Source organism: Danio rerio, chromosome 9 (assembly GCF_052040795.2).
Source record: "Danio rerio strain M-AB ecotype USA chromosome 9, GRCz13ab, whole genome shotgun sequence".
Classification (NCBI taxonomy): domain Eukaryota; kingdom Metazoa; phylum Chordata; class Actinopteri; order Cypriniformes; family Danionidae; genus Danio; species Danio rerio.
In genome coordinates this window covers 41,285,037-41,305,297 of record NC_141029.1, presented here as the reverse complement: position 1 = coordinate 41,305,297, position 20,261 = coordinate 41,285,037, and the positions used below count along the sequence as shown (strand labels likewise).

Here is a 20,261-nt window from a genome sequence, read left to right as displayed (position 1 = left end):
TACTTGAAAAGTTGAAAGAGTATGCCAGTGGTCTTCAGCAGAGGATCTATGTACTGCAGGGGGGCTTGGCAATTATTGATTATTGATTGTTTGATCTTAAAATAATCAATGTGAAAAATTAAAATATGTGTTAAAAACTAAATAAGCATCGCAGTCTGTTGAGCATTGTTATTATGATTTCTCAGAGAGCAGTAATTTGTGTAAAAAAAAAAAATAAAAAAAAAAAAAAAAAAAAAAAAAATATATATATATATATATATATATATATATATATATATATATATATATATATATATATATATATATATATATATATATATATATATATATATATATATATTATTATTATTATTATAAATTACTCTAAGTAATTTATTTGTTTAATTAATTTAGTTTGACCCCAGATAGAGCTCAATTGTAAAAAAATATATATAATAATAATTAATTAAAAAAAATTTTTTTTGAATTTTTATTGCATGTGTATGTACAGTTGAAGTCAGAATTATTAGCACCCCTTTGAATTTATTTATTTTTTTTCTTTTTGAAATATTTCCCAAACAATGTTTAAAAGAGCAAGGACAAGCTATATTTTTTCTTATAGTCTACAGAACAAACCATCGTTATACAAAACTTGTGTAATTACTCTAACCTGCCTAATTAACCTAGTTAGGCTTTTAAAAGTCACTTTAAGCTGTATAGAAGTGTCTTGAAAAATATCTAGTCAAATATTATGTACTGTCATCATTGCAAAGACAAAATAAACCAGTTATTAGAAATGAGTTATTAAAACTATTATGATTAAAAATGTGTTCGTTAAAAAATCTCTGTTAAACACAAATTGTGGAAAAAAATAAACATGGGGGCTAATAATTCAGGGGTGGCAATTATTTTGACTACAACTGTATATGTGTATAATTGCACACACACACACATACTTATACACATACTTTCAACCAGGGCTATTTATATTGAAATTGATAGTTGGCCTCACCATATTGGTGTTTTTATGGTCCTTAGCCCAAAGCTCAACCATCTGCCTGGAGGACCAGGACATACACACATTCACTACGGACAGTTTAGCTTACCCAATTTACCTACAGAACATGTCCTTGGACTGTGGGGAAACCCGAAGGAAACCTAAGGAAAAGGAGAACATGCTAACTACATACAATAAAAGCCAACTGACCCAGCCGTGCCTCGAACCAGCGACCTTCTTGCTGTGAGACGACAGTGCTACCCACTGTGCCACCATATCACCCACACACATATATACTGTACATAAAATACAAAAATATACAAAATAAATATATTAACATATATATTTAATATTATAAATTATACATATTCAGAAATATTTTAACATTAATATTATTTATTAATGTATAACAAATATTTCATACAATATAGTCATGCATATATTTATATACACAAAACTATAAGCAATTTTTTTTGTTAATATGAACTTTTATTTTGGATCGTTTGACAGCCCTAGTTCATTTATATCAGGAATTGTACCTTAAAATAATCAGACCATAATAATGAATAGTTCTTGTGAACCAAATTAGCATATTTTAATGCTTTCTGGACGATTAATAAAAATAAGGAATGCTTTTCATTTTAAAATGCATCTTAGTAGAGAACAGTTCGTTTTCAGTATTGCTGTTGTAACTGTATTCAAATGGGCATAAATGGTTAAATTGAGGTGTTGTTTTGTTTAAGTAAAGAATTAAATAACAAAAATTGTGTAGGTTATTAACACTAGGAGTTAACGTCAGTCACACCTAAAAGTTCTATTATTATTATTTTCTAATTCAAATATATTAACAAACTAAAATGTTATGAAAAGGATACTGTATGTAACGTTGGTTTTAATTAGTATGGTGAATGCCAGCACCATAACAAACATGATAATATATTGTAAAAGCATGCACACAATGAAACAGTCTGTGAATAGACCTGATGGTGTAGTTATGAAGATATGAATCTCATTTATTTTTCATTGAAATGATAAATATGTGTGTGTGAGAGAGTGAGAGAGAGTGAGAAAGAGAGAGAGTGAGAATACAGAAGGAGAAAGTAACGGTGAAAGAATGAAAGAGAGCTGTGATGATAGGTGAGCGGGTGCCATTATTCCCCCTTGCTGGGCCGCCACAGCTGCAGAATGAAGGGTTTGCACAGCGACAGACGCCCCACTCCAGATCTCAGTCCACGATCAATGTTATTGTGCAGTACTCTGAGTTCCGCCCTGTGACCCTGACTGCCCTCCAAAGCCTCATAGGTCCACTTTATTCAATTGGACAGCAGTGAAATGCTTCATTTATTTATGCTGTCAAATGAGGGTTGTGCTATTAACCCAGATCATTTGTTCTTTTGGTGAACCTTTAAAACTAGAGTCAACAAGTCACATGCATTCTTAAAATTAAAGGTTGTTTATTGGCATGACACAACTTTGAATATCCATGGAAACTTTTCATTCCACAAAATGTTCTTTACAGTACAAATGTGTTTCATGCTTTGAAGAAAAAAAAAAGTTTCTTTGAAAAACTTTTCACAAGGTTTTTTATTTATTTATGGGAATAGAGAACATTCTTCTAATATCACGGTAAAATACTGTCAGATGTAAAAAATAGAAATAAAATAGTATACCTGCTGCCAGTGCTGGCCCGTTTGGTTGAGAGGCCCTAGACAAGATAAAAAAAAAAAAAAAAAACTGGGCCCACTGGTTAACCTATATCGCATATGTAAAAATATTTACTCAGATTTAAATAAATGAGTTTGCAAGCCAGAAAACATTCATTTTAAAAAATATTAAGTATAAAAGTATGAAATATACAGTTGAAGTAAGAATTATTATCCTCCCTTTGATTTTTTTTTTTCTTTTTTAAAATATTTTGCAAATGATGTTTAACAGAGGAAGAAAATTTTCACAGTATGTCTGATAATATTTGTTCTTCTGGAGAAAGTCTTATCTGTTTTATTTTGGCTAGAATAAAATAAGTTTTAATAAAAAATAAATAAATAAAAAAAACAGATTAAGTTCAAAATTACTAGACCTTTTAAGCAATATTTTTTAAATGGACAATTTTTCTGTACTGCCCTATCCTCGTTTAGAAGGAATCCCACCTTCCACCACATCTCCTCTTTTTCCTTCCTTTTCTTAGGGTAGTTCCTGAGACCTACCTGATCTTGGACTCCCTTATGTGCTTATTGAGGCGGGAGCCTTGAGCTCAATTATCTCCAAGCTCAGGGTTCTCTCCCGGGACAGCATGCCTAACCTGCTATTTAATGCCAAGCATATCTAAGTTGGAACTCTTGAAATTATGTTATTATTATGTGTAGCAGAACATACCTTTACTTTGAGCTTGTTTTTTGTCCTCTGCTTTTCTTTTTTTAGTTTCAGAAAGATGTCATTTGGTCACCATTTCTTTTCAAATTAAAATTCTATTAAGATTGATATTACTTAAGACTTTAAGATACTTTTTTGGCTTTATATTAAATGTAAGCAAGTTGGATAGATATGTGGAGTCTGTGTTGGAATACTTTACGTCATTCTAGTTTACCCAAAAGCCGATCGCTGGTGGTGTTATGCAAAATAAAGTGTGGTGCTGCTGGGTATGTTTCTAATAATTTCTAATTTTATTCAATTTTCGCTGTGAATTGTATCGTGTTTAATCGTGTTTGCACATTGTTAATGTCCTCGCGCTTTCACAGTAAATATACAATAGCTGCGTTCGTGGGGCTCATTAAGAAACTTGAGACCCTAGGCTACCACCTTTATTGTCTGTTGGACGGGTCACCACTGCCTGTTGCTTTTGAAGTAATATAATTGGCAGGAGTAAAGCCGTTGACTGTGAAAATGAAATCAACTTCACAGTTCCAAGTGTGTTTACTAATTTATTATTTTTTTTTTAAGTAATATCAATTTCTAAAGAAATAATTAACCCAATAATGAAAATGATCCCATAATTTACTTAGACTCAAACCATCCTTGATGTATGATCATACAAACACAAGTGGAGTAGTTTAAAATTTTACCCTGGCTCTTCCATGCTGTTTAATGGTATTGGATAATGGCTGTTATTTAAAATTTTCCAAAAACAAATAAATGTATCATCAAACTAACCTGTAACCCGCCAGAGGGGTTAACACATGTCTTGCAAAGCAGATCAATGCATTTTTTGTTAAAGAAATATTTCTAATTTTGAAATAATAAACTGCAATCACTGACTTTCAGCACACTGCAAATGCATGTTATGCGCAACTAATGTATGTGACGCATAATGTAAGAGGTATTGTAGTAGTAATATAGTATACAATGCTATACAGTAACGCAAAACAAACTAGTTTTCCTGTTTATTGTCATGTTCTGTGGTAAACAATCTCTGTGGGAAGTGGTTCCCGCAAGACATGTTTATTCCCAGAGATTCTATAAAGAATGTGTCTTACGGTTTGCGTCATATGTCAGTCCCGCAAAACATGCATTCGACCGCTACTGGAATTTAAAAACGAAAAATATTTCAGTTACAAAAATAAATAAATCCGCTTCACAAGTCATGTGTTAACCCCCTGGTGGTGTATGGGTTAATTTGATGACAAATGTATGCACTTTTTTAAGCTTCAAAATAAAAAGTACTATTAGCTTTTTATTTCTATTAGCATTTCGTCCAAAGCAAATCACAATTGAGGAGGCGTTCAGCAATTCAAAGAGAAAGGCAATAAACACAAGAAGTGCTAATTATACAAAAGAACTATTGGTGCTCGGAGAATTAGGTGCTAGAGTAAGGGAGAGTTTTTTTTAAGAAAGAAGAGCATTTCTACAGGTGGTTTGTCAAGCCCACTCGCCACTCACACTTCATTAATGCATAATGCTTTTCATGTCTGGTGCAAAACTGTTCGGTTAAAGTGTCCGAGAGATCAAAGACTCTTAGGTGGGCTTGACAGGTGGTTTATCAAGCCCACTAACCTCTATAAGTCACATGCAGTTTCTGTTTGTCGTGTGGTGGAGAGAAGTACTGTAGCTCTCTCCAAAATGAATGTTTAATGGCAAACATGTTCTATGGCAGTGTTTCTCAACCACATTCCAGGAGGACCACCAACACTGCATGTTTTAGAAATCTCCTTTGTCTGTCACACACATTACAGGCCTTTCAGTCTCTGCTAATAAGCTGATGATCTGAATCAGGAGTGTTTGGTTAAGGAGACATTGACAATGTGCACAGCTGGTGGTCCTCCAGGAACGTGGTTGAGAAACACTGTTATAGAGGATAGAAAAAGGTTACCAAATTGCAATCAAACAGCAACCATTGAGGAACGTTAGATAAATGTTCTGTGTAGGCTGTGGGTTGGTGAGTGTTTTTACACTTTACATTTTAAAAACCTTCTCACATGTAAGATGTGAAGAGAGACGTCTATACTCAAAAGCTCCATCTTCCTTTATCTGAGCCTGTGTGAGCCCTTCTTTCTTTGGTGGTGATGGATGCCACGCCGCACATTCACTGCCGGAAATGGGCTCCTTCCATCACGCACAGTCACGGTCCCCACCGCATCCGCACCGATGTGTTAATGGTTTTTGTCTGAGAATGGATGTTTCTTCTCTACCATTACAAAATGTCAATGGCCTTTTTTCAGAGAGATTGCTTAGAGTTTGTTCAGGGGAGCAGAGGCTGCCGTGTGACCGTTTGTTCTGCTCTGTGTGTGGTGTGACAGATAACTTTGTGGTGGACCACAGCTCCTGTGTCAGAGCCTGTCCCAGCAATAAGATGGAGGTGGAGGAGAACAGGATCAAGATGTGCATCCCCTGCACTGATATCTGCCCCAAAGGTAATCACACATTTTAGCATAATAATTTCTCTAATAAAAATTATATTATTTTATTTCATTTATGTACTTTTAGTACTTTTATCTTACAACTGTTTTGTGTTTTTGTGTATTTTTGGTTCATAATTAATTTACAAAAGTGGATATTAATGATTTTACTTTACCATAAAACATTTATTTAAATAATAATAATAATAATAATAATAATAATAATAATAATAATAATAATAATAATAATAATAATTATTATTATTATTATTATTATTATTATTATTATTATTATTATTATTATTATTAATTTTATTTTTGGCTGAGTCCCTTTAGTAATCTGGGGTGGCCACAGCGGAATGAACCGCCAACTTATCCAGCATATGTTTTACGCAGCGATGCACTTCCAGCCGCACACATTCACACACATACACTATGGACAATTTAGCCTACCCAATTCACCTGTACCACATGTCTTTGGAGTGTGGGGGAAACCGGAGCACCCGGAGGAAACCCACGCGAAGGCAGGGAGAAAATGCAAACTCCACACAGAAACGCCAACTGACCCAGCCGAGGCTCCAACCAGCTACCTTCTTGCTATGCGGCAACAGCACTACCTACTGCGTTACTATTATTGTTATTGTTATTATTGTTATAATAATTATTAATTATTTTAGTAATTATTATTTGTAATTATTATTATTATTATTATTATTATTATTATTATTATTATTATTATTATTATTATTATTATATTTATTATTATATGTATTATTAATTTTAAATATATGTTTTAAATAAAGAAAATAAGCAAATGTAATATTTAATAAAAGCACCATTTTTTCTTTAATTAATAAAAATAATCAAATATGTATTTTCTGTTTTATTACATATATATATATTATAGTAAAAGTATTTTTATCATAGATAATTTTTTTGTCCTCAATTATTTAATAAAATATTCTATGTGCAACTTTAAGCTGCTTTGGTCTGATAATCATGAAATGCATTATCTTTAGCTAGAGCAAAAATTCTGTCATTTTGTTCATCATTCATTTATTTAGTTATTTAATTTTCATTTAAATTTATTTAAGTTATCACCAGAGTTGAAAAATAAATAACTATTGAATCACCATTTTTTTTCCTCAATAGTATGACAGTAGCTGAACTGTTATCAGGATTGTGCAGCCTTTTCCAACTAGCAGCGATGGATTGTATCAAAACACAGTACATGTATTGTGCACAGTGAACTGAGGCATTTAACACTCTTGTAGATTGTCATCCCCGCCTTATTTAATTGAAAACTCTGATTGTGAAATTTAAAAAAAACCTCATTGTTATATGTTTGAAAGGATATTACTCAGGCACATTACGTCAGTGTTAGCTTTATTGGATAATAGCTTGCAGCACACAGCAAAAAAATACTTATTCGAAAGCTTAACATTAACTTAAAAAAAAAAAAAAAAAAACAGCTCTACAGCAGTGTTTTAAAGTTCACTAAAACAGGAAGGCAATCCAAAATGTAGGTGACCTTTTCTTAGATTTTTAGTTGAGACTTTGGTCCTTGGTGATTCATCAAATGCAAATCAGCAGCTTCCAAATAAAAAGGAAAAAAAAAACATACAGGCAAAACAGAAAAAATGAATACCCATGGCTAATGACGAGATGTTGAGGTCATATGAAGAGAAGTGTTTGTTCTGTGCAAGAAACTGAACAAATAGTATTCAATTTCTTACAGTGAGCATGTTTACATGAACACCAATAATATAATTTTAATACGTTTAGGACAATACTTTGATTGAGAGTTGACCATGTAAACAGATATATATATATATTTTTTTTTTTTTAATGCGATTAAGGTCATAACCGAACTTAGCAGAAATCAAATTACATATATTATAATTATATATATATATATATATATATATATATATATATATATAAAAATACCGGGAGTTTTCTGGGAGATAGACCAAAACGGGAGATGGGTCTAAAATATATAAGACTCTCAGAAAAAACAAGAGTGTTGGCTGGTATGATATACATATGTATTATGACAATCATGTTCTTTCATCCCATATAAATAATGTAGCATGAATATATGAAAATCATGCTCATTTAACATATATACATCATTTTTTATAAATCGATGCACATCTTTTTTGTTAATCCAACACAAAAAAAAATCAAAATTCTTTAGTGTAGTCTCTTTCCACAGTTGCATTTCTTTATTTTATTTTTTATATCTTACAGCATGTGATGGGATCGGCACTGCCAGCCTTCAGACGGCGCAAACTGTCGACTCCAGCAACATCGACAGATTCATCAACTGCACAAAGATCAACGGAAACCTGGTGTTCCTCATCACAGGCATTAAAGGGTGAGAGTGGCTCCTTCACAGCCTCCGTCGTCTCTCTTCACACACAGCTTTACAGCTGAATATCGGATATTGGATTGTCGGAAGCCGTTTGACCTATTCTGCTGCTTTTCTATCAGATAACATCAGCTTTAATGATGCAGGAGGGAATTCATGTGGAAGAAAAGCACTAGAAAAAGCATTCACATCATGGCTAAACTGCAGTGGCCAGTTTAACAGCGTGCATTAAAAGTGCCCTTAACACACTTTTCCAGTTTAGACAGTCAAGCAAGGCCTGCGAGACCTACTGACTCTCAAGACAGCAGCAGTTAATGTGGTTTTATGTGAGAAATGTGCTGCCTGCTCTTTATATAAGGGCTGTGAAATATTTGATTGTCAGATTGTCAGGAAGCCATTTGACCTCTAGTTGACCTGCTTCCTCCAGTGGCCACTTTCTGATCCCGATGCACCTGATTGGCCGGCCCTTTTAACCCCATATAGCTGACTCTGCTTTTAAACGGCAATCCAGGGCCAGCAGCCGCAGCATGCTGGGAAAAGCCATATTCATGCATACACATCCTGATTCTGATGACATCATGTCCACCTCAAACTGTATATAGAGTGCACATATATTTTTTTTACAAGTATTCCCACATGCACAATCTCACACACACCACGTCAGCAGGTGTTTTGGACGTGTCCTCCCTGAAGATCTCCTGCTCAATGGTGCTATTAAAACCTGCTGTACTGCTCAACAGAACAGCATAAGGCATGAAAAGAGCTGGAAAAATTAATCATAGGGTCAGCAGGAAATGTTCAGAGTGCATTTGTGTTCACAGACTGAACTTCTTGACTTTATTGGATTTATTTATTTGTTTGTTTTTAACGATTAGGCTTCTCACAGTTAGGTTTAAAAGCGTGTTACACTATCAGTTTCAAGTGGTTGCAGAATGCCAGGTTTTAACTTTTAAAGGGGTGATATTATGCATTTTCAATCTTTTCTTAAGTGTGTTGTGTAGGTGTTTGTGTATAATATGTGTAAAATCTGCAAAGAGACAAAACTCAAAGTTGCCTCAAAAGACCTTAATCCAATTTTCTTCACATACCGTACTGTATATATGTGCAAATATTTGCATAGTGACATTTGTTTTTTCAACATTAAATGTCATCGCAAAATGGTGATAGTTAATGCTGTATTTGGTTCAAACCATGCGGCTAAAGCATAATTGTATTAATGTGCTCACAGAATGCATTGATACAATAAGTTAAAATGTTTTCTGATTGTTCTCTGGCTTAGATAACTGAAAAATTCTCTAGAAACCCATTTGCAAGCAAGTTTAGAACCTTAGAATTTGCCCGAATAGACTTATTTGACCATATTTGGAAAGGTTATGAATATGAATGAGCTCTAGGCATGAGACGATAACTGTTTTCAAGGTATACAGCGGTTTAAAAAAGTCAAGGTTTTAAAAAAAAAGTTTTATTTTTTAACCCAGACATTTAAAAAGAATATATTTTAGAGCAGTAATCACAATACTGTGATACCGTGAAACCATGATATTTTTATCCAAGGTTATCATACCGTCAGAATCTTATATTGGCCCATGCCTAATGAGCTCTGTTTGACATTCCTGCAGCTCATGTCAGTGCCTACACACACAGACACAAGCAAACATGATGTACTCTTAAATAAACACATGTAAAATTATCATATTTTAATCACAAATTTAGTAGATTTCTTGTTTTTTGTATCTTTTTTAACTGAAGTGGAAGAGAGGTTTATTCTAGCTAGCTATCTTTACGTCACCAAAGTAATCTAGTTTGCTCCTGAGTTTTGCTGTAGATGGAATATCCACAAAATTTCAATTGCAGTTGACAAAATAGGCAGACAAAGATGTATTTAGAGTTGAATTTTGTATGTTTAACCTATAAGAAAACACTGGCAGGAATTAAAATTAACCTCCGCAAAAAACAGTTGATTCTCATTTAAGATTATTGGAATGTTTTAATTCAGAAGAATCACAGTACGAGCTGAGTGATACAACATCTTGCATAAACACGAATTAAACACTTACATTACGTAGTGCACAAATGTTTGTTGCCTCATTACAAACATATGTGGCAAAATTCACAATATACGATACACATTAAACTAGGAAAAGATACAGTGTACATCTGTGTACATTTACACAGACATTATGCCTCCTCAGGGTGGCACTGAAATTAATTGAATTGAAAGTATAATATCAATTTAGGTAAACTCAAAAATGAGGAGAAATAAATATTGTTGTTATCTCACTAGCAAATATTATGGCCAGTATGTGGCTGTGTTAGGCCAGGGATGTGCAGAATTATCATCCTGTGTGGATCATCATATTGGTTTGTACACTCGCAGAATATACATAAGAACAAGGACATAATGGCGTTTGAAGCTCACGGTTTGACATTTCGATATACTGAACTTTTATTTAAGCATTTAGCTGTGCATGAGTATATCCAGATTTTCATTAAATGGGAATTTTAAAGTGATTATGCTATGCTATTATTTAATACAGCAATTGTTTTGCCACCAAATATGTTAAACTCAAAACAGAGAGCAAAGTTAGGGAGCATTAGCTAATTTACATAAACAAGAAAACTGTGCTTTTGCTCACACAAACAAATTTGCAAATTGGGCATGCTATAAATTATCTGTGTGGTATTTTAGGCTGAAACTGTATTCTGGAGAAATCATAGACTTAGACATAGACATAGTACAAATGTTCAAATGCTCAATCCTTTGACCTTACTGTGTGAACTAATTATGTATTTGTATTGATCTTCATATGTTTTACAGGGATGTTTACCACAACATAGAACCTCTGGATCCAGAGAAACTCAACGTGTTTCGCACTGTTCGAGAGATCACTGGTAAGTCGATTGTTTTAAAGCAACTTTAAAAAAATGAAGACACTTTAATTTTAAAACAATGTTTTAGAACTAAAACGATCTGTCCACACTGGCGCTTCACCTAGTGTTTCTGAAAAGATCTCCATCCACACTACACCGCTGCACATCACGTGACCATACACACACTCAGTCATGTGCTGCAGCGTATGCAAAGGTCTGAGCTCCAGACAGTCAGCGGGTGCTTTCAGCACACCTCCCCAGGTAAGAGCAGTGAATGTTGGACAGTTCAAGGGTATACCGCTGTATCTCATCACACTATAGTTGTTAAACGTGATAATTAATTCACCTTGTCTCTATCTAATGACTCTTTGGTCTTTTGACTCTATTGTCCTTAGGTAATGTGTTTTGCCTAAGCGCAAAGATAATTCATATATTAATTTATGTAACCATGTACACTGATTTTGCACTTTTGACTGATTGCTTGCATGTATTTATTATGTTATAGAAACTCATTGTATGTTATACTTTTATAATGGCCATTATTGATTATTAAAACTGATATTCAGCAAAAGAAAGGGTATGTTTTGTATTTTTCACTGAAAATGAAAGGAAGCAGTTATCATAGGCTCCGTTTTGTTATAAATATGCATATAGTAAAGATGATATGTAACTACACGACGCCTCCACATTTTTGATGTCTGTTAAGTTGTTAATTTCAAAATGAAAATAGGCAGTTCCTTATATCATGTTTTCGTTTGTTTGGTAAGATAGTAGTTGCCAGGGTGATGTAAATGATGTTAAAGTACACTGTTTCCTTTGAAGATTTACCCGATGTGTCATCTGAAGTTTGTTTTCTATATCAAAGTTGCGAAGTCTGAACTTACAAGGATAGGATGCAAGACTGAACTTTGTGCATTTAATATTGAGAACAAGCCTCAATCAGATGTCAAATGCCTGCAGCCATATCTCAGTTTTCAGATGTCTCCGTTTTCCACCATCCACACTGACATAGAGCAGCAGCATTTTAAAACGAAAACGGTGTCTTCAGCTTTCCAAAACGCTCCGTTTTCGGGGCTCAAACCTCCGTGGTAGTGTGGACGGAAAGCATAATGTATAAGCAAAACTAAAACGTATTAGTGTAAACAGGGCCTTAATAATGAATAGTTTTATGTCACTATAACTCTTTTAAATTACATAAATTTAAACAAAATTTAGCTGCATTTATAAAGAATTTTTGTATTTTATCTATTTTTTTTTTTTTAACCAGGCACTGCAAACTATACCTATTACAACTCCAGTGAACCAACAGGATCACCCAAGGTCCTAAGCGGACCAAATTGTTAGAGGGGACTCGATTTCATATGACAGCAGACAATGAACTAAGCTCAGGATATAAATACAAAAGATATGATTGAACTACTAACAAACAAGGGAGAGTCACAGGTGGAACTAATTAAACTAACAAATGGTGGAAAAAACTAAACAGAGGAGTCACATGACGTAAACAGAAGGCACAGGGAGTACAACACACGGGGAATCACATGACACAAATACACAATGACAACCTCTAGAACACCCGAATCATGACACTTACACTTTTCAAAGCTGCATTTATTTCATAAAACTCAGAAAGAGAGTTACAAATCAATAGTGAGGTTCCTTATTAGTAAGGGTAAAGCATTAAAGGGGTGGTCCAGAATGTTATTTTTAAGGCTTGGTTGTGTTAATAAGATGCAAAGCAATGTGTGCTCATGTTTAACTTGAAGGAAATCGTGTTATTTTTTCATAAATCTCACTTTGATTATACACAGCTACTCAGCTAACATGAAAACGACTGTCATATTTCCTAGTTCCTCTAAAAGGCCCACCCTCAAGTGACTCTGATTGGTCATCATCATAATATGCTGTGATACGCCGATCGGCTTCACGTCACGCCCTGACAAGCACGCGCGTTTTGTGTAAACAGTCAGTCAGTCAGTCAGTCAGTCAACACGTGTCTGTAACGAGTGAAAATGGGATGCGGCTCCTTTAACTGTTTCTGTGCCTTTTAGTGTGTTTATGCGTGTATACGATGAAGTATTTGTAACACGAGAAGCGCATGTGCGCGGGAGAGATTTTTATTGTTCTTTTTCTCTCATGCTCGGATTAAGTTATTTTCTATGGTGACAGAATAAAGCACAAGATGTGAGATGAGACCTTTGTGAGCCTGGATTGATTTGTTTTTGATGTTACACTCCAGTTGGGAAATCATTGCTGTATTTTTTTTAAATCAATGCGTTACAGGACGTCTTTCATGCATATGCGGAATATGCCTGTGTAAGTAACATGAATCGTTCACATATCTTTTGCGACTTTATTGTCCGAGTTGTAAAACGCATAGCATAGCTGCCTATAGAGAGAAATTCTGCCGTCTCACACAGAGAGACGCAGGTGCTGGCCAAGAGTGCGTGTATGTGTATGTGTGTGTGTGCGTTTACAGCCGTTTGATAAATATGGATTTGTAACGTTAGCTAAGTCGTTAGCGGTTACCATAATTTCCCGTTGTTTACATCTTTGCTACAACACACCGTTAAAGTTAGACACTGTACATGTCATGATCAATTTTAACAAATAAAAACACTTACAGGTCATGACTCAGAGTTCACAGCGTCTCCTTGCTCCATCTTTGAGGAGATTTTAACTGAATCCAGCACTGAACTGGGAGAGATTCTGGAAGCTGTGTTTTGTCAAATCATGCTTGCTATGTATTTTATAGTTCTCTGGAACATAATTAATATTGAACTGTAAGCACTTCTGTGTTTGGGTCGTGTCATTTGGAAGCCCAACAACAGAAACAGAACAGCTCTGTGGAAACAGCAGGATGGCATTTCTCTCTCTGCAGTAACGTTACAGCGCCTCTGGCCACGGCCTTTACCTGCGCAGTGTGGGATGCGCAATAACGAACTTTTGTGATCTCACAGGGGGCGGAAGTATTTTTTGTAGTCCCCAAAATTCGTTAATTGTAGGCGTTGCTAAGCTAACTCTGTACAAATCAAGGTCTCCCTTTGCATTAAACTTTGAATATTTTACATTCAGAGATGCTGTTTATGTTCACACAGCTACATTACACATCAACTGAAGTTTAAAATATAATATCGTAGTGGACCACCCCTTTAAAGCCAGATTCCTACATTTTGGAACCGAGCCATTGACCCATGCTTTCATACAGAAGGACATGCGAAAGAAACAAGCAAACTAAAACCAGCCAATTCACACGCCCAGATTCACATAATCCACCAGATTTATTGAAGAACTACATCAAACACAAATGACCAAAGGCAAAGAAGATGATGCAGTTGAGTGTTGTAGATGTGTGTGTATGTGATGTTGAAATGTGTGTGTGTGTTTACTCGAGTGTCCGTTTCTTTGTATCTCAGCGGGAAGGCCCTATATATGATGAATACATGATGAGGGAGATTTCTCCAGCTGAACTGAGCTTCCCGAAGGAGAGCAAGACTCTTGGCTCATAAAAAACATGAAAGCAGTTGAAAACACCCCTCTCTCTCTTTCTCTCTCTCTCCCTTTCACTCTTTACCTCTCTCGCTCTCTCTATCTCATGCTGCGGTGACAGCAGAAAGGGCTCTCCGAGTCAGTGAGGCATGCATGTCAGCCTGTCACATCTATATGCAGGTGGTCACAGTCTCTGACAGAACAACGTCTTCACTGGCAAGGTGTTATTTCTGCTCTGTGACCTCAGCTTGAAGACTTTGACAGATCCAGAGGTGCCTACTATATGTATTTCTTTACAGTCGGCTGTTAAAGCCCCCTGATATTGAAACTGATGCTTTCTGCTTGTTAATATCAATATGTTTATCCTAATGTTTTCAGTGTGTGCTCCAAACACAAGGACATAATCCACATGTTAAAGATATAAGCATTCAAAACTATCAATAACAGGCATCACGGTGGTGCAGTGGGTAGAACGATCGCCTCACAGCAAGAAGGTCACTGGTTCAAGCCTTGGCTGGGCCAGTTGGCATTTCTGTGTGGAGAATTGCATGTTCTCCCCCTGTTTGCATAGGTTTTCTCCGGGTGGTCCGGTTTTTCCTACAAGTCCAAAGACCTGCTGTATAGGTGAATTGGGTGAGCCAAATTGTCTGTTGTTTACGCATATGTATGAATGAGTATGTATGGATGTTTCCTAGTGATGGGTTGCAGATGGAAGGGCATCCACTGCGTACAACGTAGTGGTTCATTGCGCTGTGGCGACCCTGGATTAACAAAGGGACTAAGCTGAAAAGAAAATTAATGAATGAATAACCCCCATATACTGATCTTATTACCATATTAATGTAATTAATTAATATTTCTCAGTTGTTATATGAATACTTCCATTGTAACAGGACATCTTAAAATAAAGTGTAAGTCATATTTCTATATACTAAATGGTAAATACTGTAGTTTCCTATATGGAGGATAAACTATTCAGACAGTATACAGGCTTTTCAATCAGGTGAATGAAATCTGGTTTGTGACAAACCGTCACAGCACACACACTGGTCACGATAGCACAGAGCAGATATATTGGTGAGCTGGTGCGGACCATAGATCTTATTGGCCCCTTTTGCATTATACTTAATGCTGTATTTTACACCTGAGAAGAGGTTTTATAGACACAGCATTGCTATAATAGACTGTGGCTGTCAGGAGTTAGATCTGTTTTAGCTCATTGTGTCAACGTGCAGTAATATAAATTAAATGCTTTTTTTTTTTTCAAACGAGGAGGAGCTAAGTTGAAACACCCCACCCTTTCTTCCTGTTTGAATTGAAATAACGTTGCACATCAAACAAAACTGTGCATTTCCGGGCACGTCAAAGGGTATTTAAATCAAAATGTGTTTACTCACTTTGACTTAATTCTGTGTCAATTCTGGGCACTTGAAGAAGGCCATCTAAGGAGTTGCAACTGTAATAAAAGAGCATTCAGTTGGAAGTAAAATGCAGCCCTCTGTTTTTTGGCACCAACTGAGTGTGTTATTTAATTTTTGTTTGGATGCATGGTCAGTAGGACTAACTCCGGCTGACATTAAATGAGCATTTCACAGCCTCAGTCGGATACTTCCTCAGCAGTATTTGAAGATTTGGGGAAATGCCTGCAGCTCTTGCTGGTGCTGCCTTCAGCTCAAACCCTGTGTGAATCATTTCTCAAGAGAGACTGACCTGATTTACCCTCTGCTCTGTCACAAGCCTGGCAATGCTGGAAGATAAAGCTAACAACAAAGTATTTTGCAAGGTTTTGAATTGATATATTTGTCCACATTTTTGAATTCATTAAACTGGCTTGATTACAGTTTGGAAATTGGGCTCAGAAGTTGTTGTTTTTTTACATTAACATTCCTTTTATCCAAAGTAACTTACAAGAAGGCATGGGATGATAACCGGTTTCAAGGTTTACAATATTTTTAAAAACATTTTTTTCCTGTTTTCATTTCCTACAGTATATGTGCTTATTTTTTGTGCTAATTTTATTTAGTTTATAGGGCAATCTCCAGCAGAAAAGGACCATCCATATCAAAAGCTACTGAACATAAACATCAAGCAGTGGCTTACTTTACCTCCAAGGAAAAGAAAGAAATCCAAAGATGTCTTTTCAAGTTGAAAAGAAATCTGTTTTTGAAAGTAATGAATTTAGCAAAAGTCAATCATTTATTTTAATTATTTAGCCTGACATGCTTACTGTTCTAAAAAAAAATATTGTTCAATGGGGAAAAAGTTGTTTTTCTCAGACATTTAAATCGAACTTATTTTAAAGCAGTAATCCCAATACTGCCTTGGCCCGTTTCCACTGAATGGTACAGTACAGTATGGGTCGGTACAGGCTACCTTTATCAGGCTTTCGTTTCAACTGCCAAAAGGGTACTAATGGTGGGTGTGTACAACAAAGTTTCAGTCGACGTCATTCTCGCTCGAGGAAATGTCAAAGTAAAGCTGTACAGGTCATTCATATGTCATATGAGAAGCACTTTTCACAAAACAGATGCTTTATACATATAAATACTTTCTATGAACATGATTTGATAATTACTGCTGATCAGTGAAGCATATCAATGCAAAATAGCATACTGTAACATGTTACATTAACACCCACCAACCCGCGAAATGCGGGTTGATTTTAGCTGTGGCGGGTTAGACAGCCACCTTCACTAGCCACTTTGGCTGGTTAAATTTTATTTTTAAATTGTAGTTTTCCTAAAAGCAGTGTTGGACAATAAGGAGGGCATAATGTTCATACAAATGCAATCTTAGAATTGAGAAGCACCATGACAGGCAAATACAATTTTGTTCGTGCAGGCAAAAGAAAGCTGGTTGATTACCGAATGAGAGGATAACCACTTGCGCCAACGGCTGATGTGATGCGCGCGACTGTTTAAAAGACGTGTGCCTGACTGTTTAAAAGACTTGCGCGCTTCCGTGTCCTTACTGATGTGATCGGTACTCTTTCGAATAGGCTAGGCAAAAAGTTATGTTCATGCACCCACAGTTCTGCTGCTTTTAAGAGCCCCAGATTGGTCTTTTTGTAAGCAGCACCGGTTGCTTTCGCTTTAACCATTATTTGAACAGGGTATAGGACATTAACTTTCCGTTTATGTGTAGTTAACTAATGTCAACTTTTTTTTAAAGAAATGTTTTGTTAAATAAAAAGTATAGTACACAGCTATATTTTGCTTGTTTTGATACATTATTTAAAATTTGTGGCTAAGAAATAATTATTTATTTGTTTTTAGTGTAGATAGAGATCAATTTGGTAAATCTTTGAGCTCTAAAAAGTCATGTGAAATAAAAACTAATTGCAATACAACACTATGAAACCATGACCCATGTGCTCATGCTCACTAAGCAAGCTCATACACAACATACACAAAAATTAAAATGAATTAGGTAAGATTAATTAAAATGAATTAATGAATTTCATTTCGAAATTTCAAAATCAAGTAATTTTAGCATGTCAAAGTCATATTTATGCACATAAAATATATTTTCCCAACAAAATTGTGGCTAGTGAAAATGGCCAGTGGCTAGTAATGTTGGAAAACTACTAGCCACACTGGCTGGTGTTTAAAAAAGTTAATGTCAATCCCTGCTACCATAGTATAAACCGTGCAACCCTAGTGGAAACGGCCATAAAAATGTACCGTACCATATTACTCATTGGAAACGGTCATTTTACAGGCCTATGCCTACTTACAATTGACTCACATGTGACTTTAAAATTGGTATATGATCAAAACTACTGTTAAACACCTATATTATGAATTATTTCCAAATGCTTTTTTTGTTTAAAATAATGTCACTTATTTGAAAATAAAATCTAATTTACTTATAAATGGCATCCAACTCACTTTTAATACATTAATAACCATAAACTTTTTTACATATTAAATCGTGTGAATGAACAAATTAGCCACTTTTCTGATGGTGTGTAAAAAAGTTATGCTTCCTTGTAAGATCAGGCTGATTTATGCACTGTAGATACCTTTGAATAATATTACACACTGTACAGTATACAGAAAAACGCCCAATATACAGTATATTTTTATTACCAAAACATTTGAAAGCATAAACAATTCAAAGTTTAAGGTAAACATGAGGCACTATAACATGTTTATTCTGTTCTCATATGTTGTTATAAGGTTTAAACACAGAATTCTGCTCTTGAGTTGACATTTTGCAGCAGGTTGTATAACAAAATCAAACACATCATACTGTATATACATGTTTTTTAATCTAGCTTTAGTATAACATTGGCACACATCTATAAACTCATCCAGCTGCGTTTCAAGTTATTAAGCTCCTTTCGCGTTTCTTGCATGCACTTAATTTGCAATGCCGCATTATTCTCCTGATGTTAGTCTGGAGCTGACAGGTGTTCGCGGGGACCTCGTTAGCACTATTAGCATGATGAAGTCTCGCCTCCACACGTAAAATAAACAGATTACAACACAGACAGGCAAGCAGCCCACTCTCAAGGCACGACGCGCACTCTCTCTTAGACTTCCCATCGCACAGTTTTGTCATTAAGGCAATTAGTGTCACGCTAACGACACCTCACTGAGCCACTTTCTCTAATCTGCCTCCACAACCTTTGACGAAATGACTCAAGCAGCGCGATATGCAAAAGCTCAAGCGTTTAACCCCGTTATCAGCTTTAAGTCTGAACAGATCTGTCTGCTGAAGTGATGAAATTTTACTTCCGCTTTTGCATTAATAATAAACAGTCTGGCCATCATCAGTGTGAACGGAGCTCACTGAATGTCAGAATGTGTCAGAATTGTATGATTTATTTATGGCATCCTCCAGTAAATCATCTCTGGAGGTGAATGTCTTAATCAAGCAAGCTGCATTAATATTTACTGTAGTCTTTGCTAATGAGCATGGGATGCAAACTTTAAAATCCCACATTTTAATGAAGCCCAGCAAAATAGGCCATGTAATGATGGCTGCAAGAGGTAGAACTCTCAGTTGTAATAATATTTATATTAGCCTCTTAACATGATACTGCTCAAACGCGGCCATCCAAAATAATTAATTAGTTTGAAGCCAATCAAATATCAGTTATTACTGAAAATATGCACCATTCAGGCTTTTTATTGTTGGGGTAATTGGTGTAATTGATGCTCTTGTACTGGAATAAGAAAGTCCTTAGTCTCTCATGGCCTGTTCGTCTTTTCTTGGGTGTATGCATAGGATTGTCTCCATTTTAATAAGTAAAGTTTATTTATAAACTAGTTTCGAGAGGATCACATGCTTATGATTGCTTGTGGCTTGTCCCGCATTATACAATTCATGATTCACCAATCAGACAATTCCTAAGCCACTATATATACCCCAAGTTCCATATAACAGCCATCTTCATTTTGAAGAATGCCACCTTCCACCTCTACTTCTCTTCCTTTCCTAAATGGGTTGCACAGTGGCCTAATGCTTAGCATTGTTGCCTTACAGCAAGAAGAAGAAGGTTGTAGTCCTTACCAACCCAGCCGGCGTTTCTGTGTGTTTAAATGTTCTCCCCATGCTTGCGTGGGTTTCCCCCGGGTTCCCTGCATTCCTCGTCCAAAAACATGCAACTTAAGTTAATTGACTTATCCAAGTCAGCACCATAGACATGTACCTAGTAAGTAGTTATATCTAAAGAGCAATCAGTATCTGTTCATTAGCTTCTACAGCAGGGTAG

The 20,261-nt window shown here is 35.5% G+C and overlaps 1 protein-coding gene across 8 annotated transcripts in view; it reads left to right on the top strand.

Moving 5' to 3' along the window:
• The window catches only part of erbb4b (erb-b2 receptor tyrosine kinase 4b), a 655,930-nt gene that overhangs the window by 489,254 nt on the left and 146,415 nt on the right, over positions 1 to 20,261 (top strand). For all 8 annotated transcript variants that reach the window (XM_087268193.1, XM_087268191.1, XM_087268190.1 and 5 more), the window contains 3 exons: positions 5,707 to 5,820; positions 8,059 to 8,185; positions 10,998 to 11,071. In XM_087268193.1, coding sequence (XP_087124319.1) covers positions 5,707 to 5,820; positions 8,059 to 8,185; positions 10,998 to 11,071 — 315 coding nt within the window. The remainder of the gene's footprint in view (positions 1 to 5,706; positions 5,821 to 8,058; positions 8,186 to 10,997; positions 11,072 to 20,261) is intronic.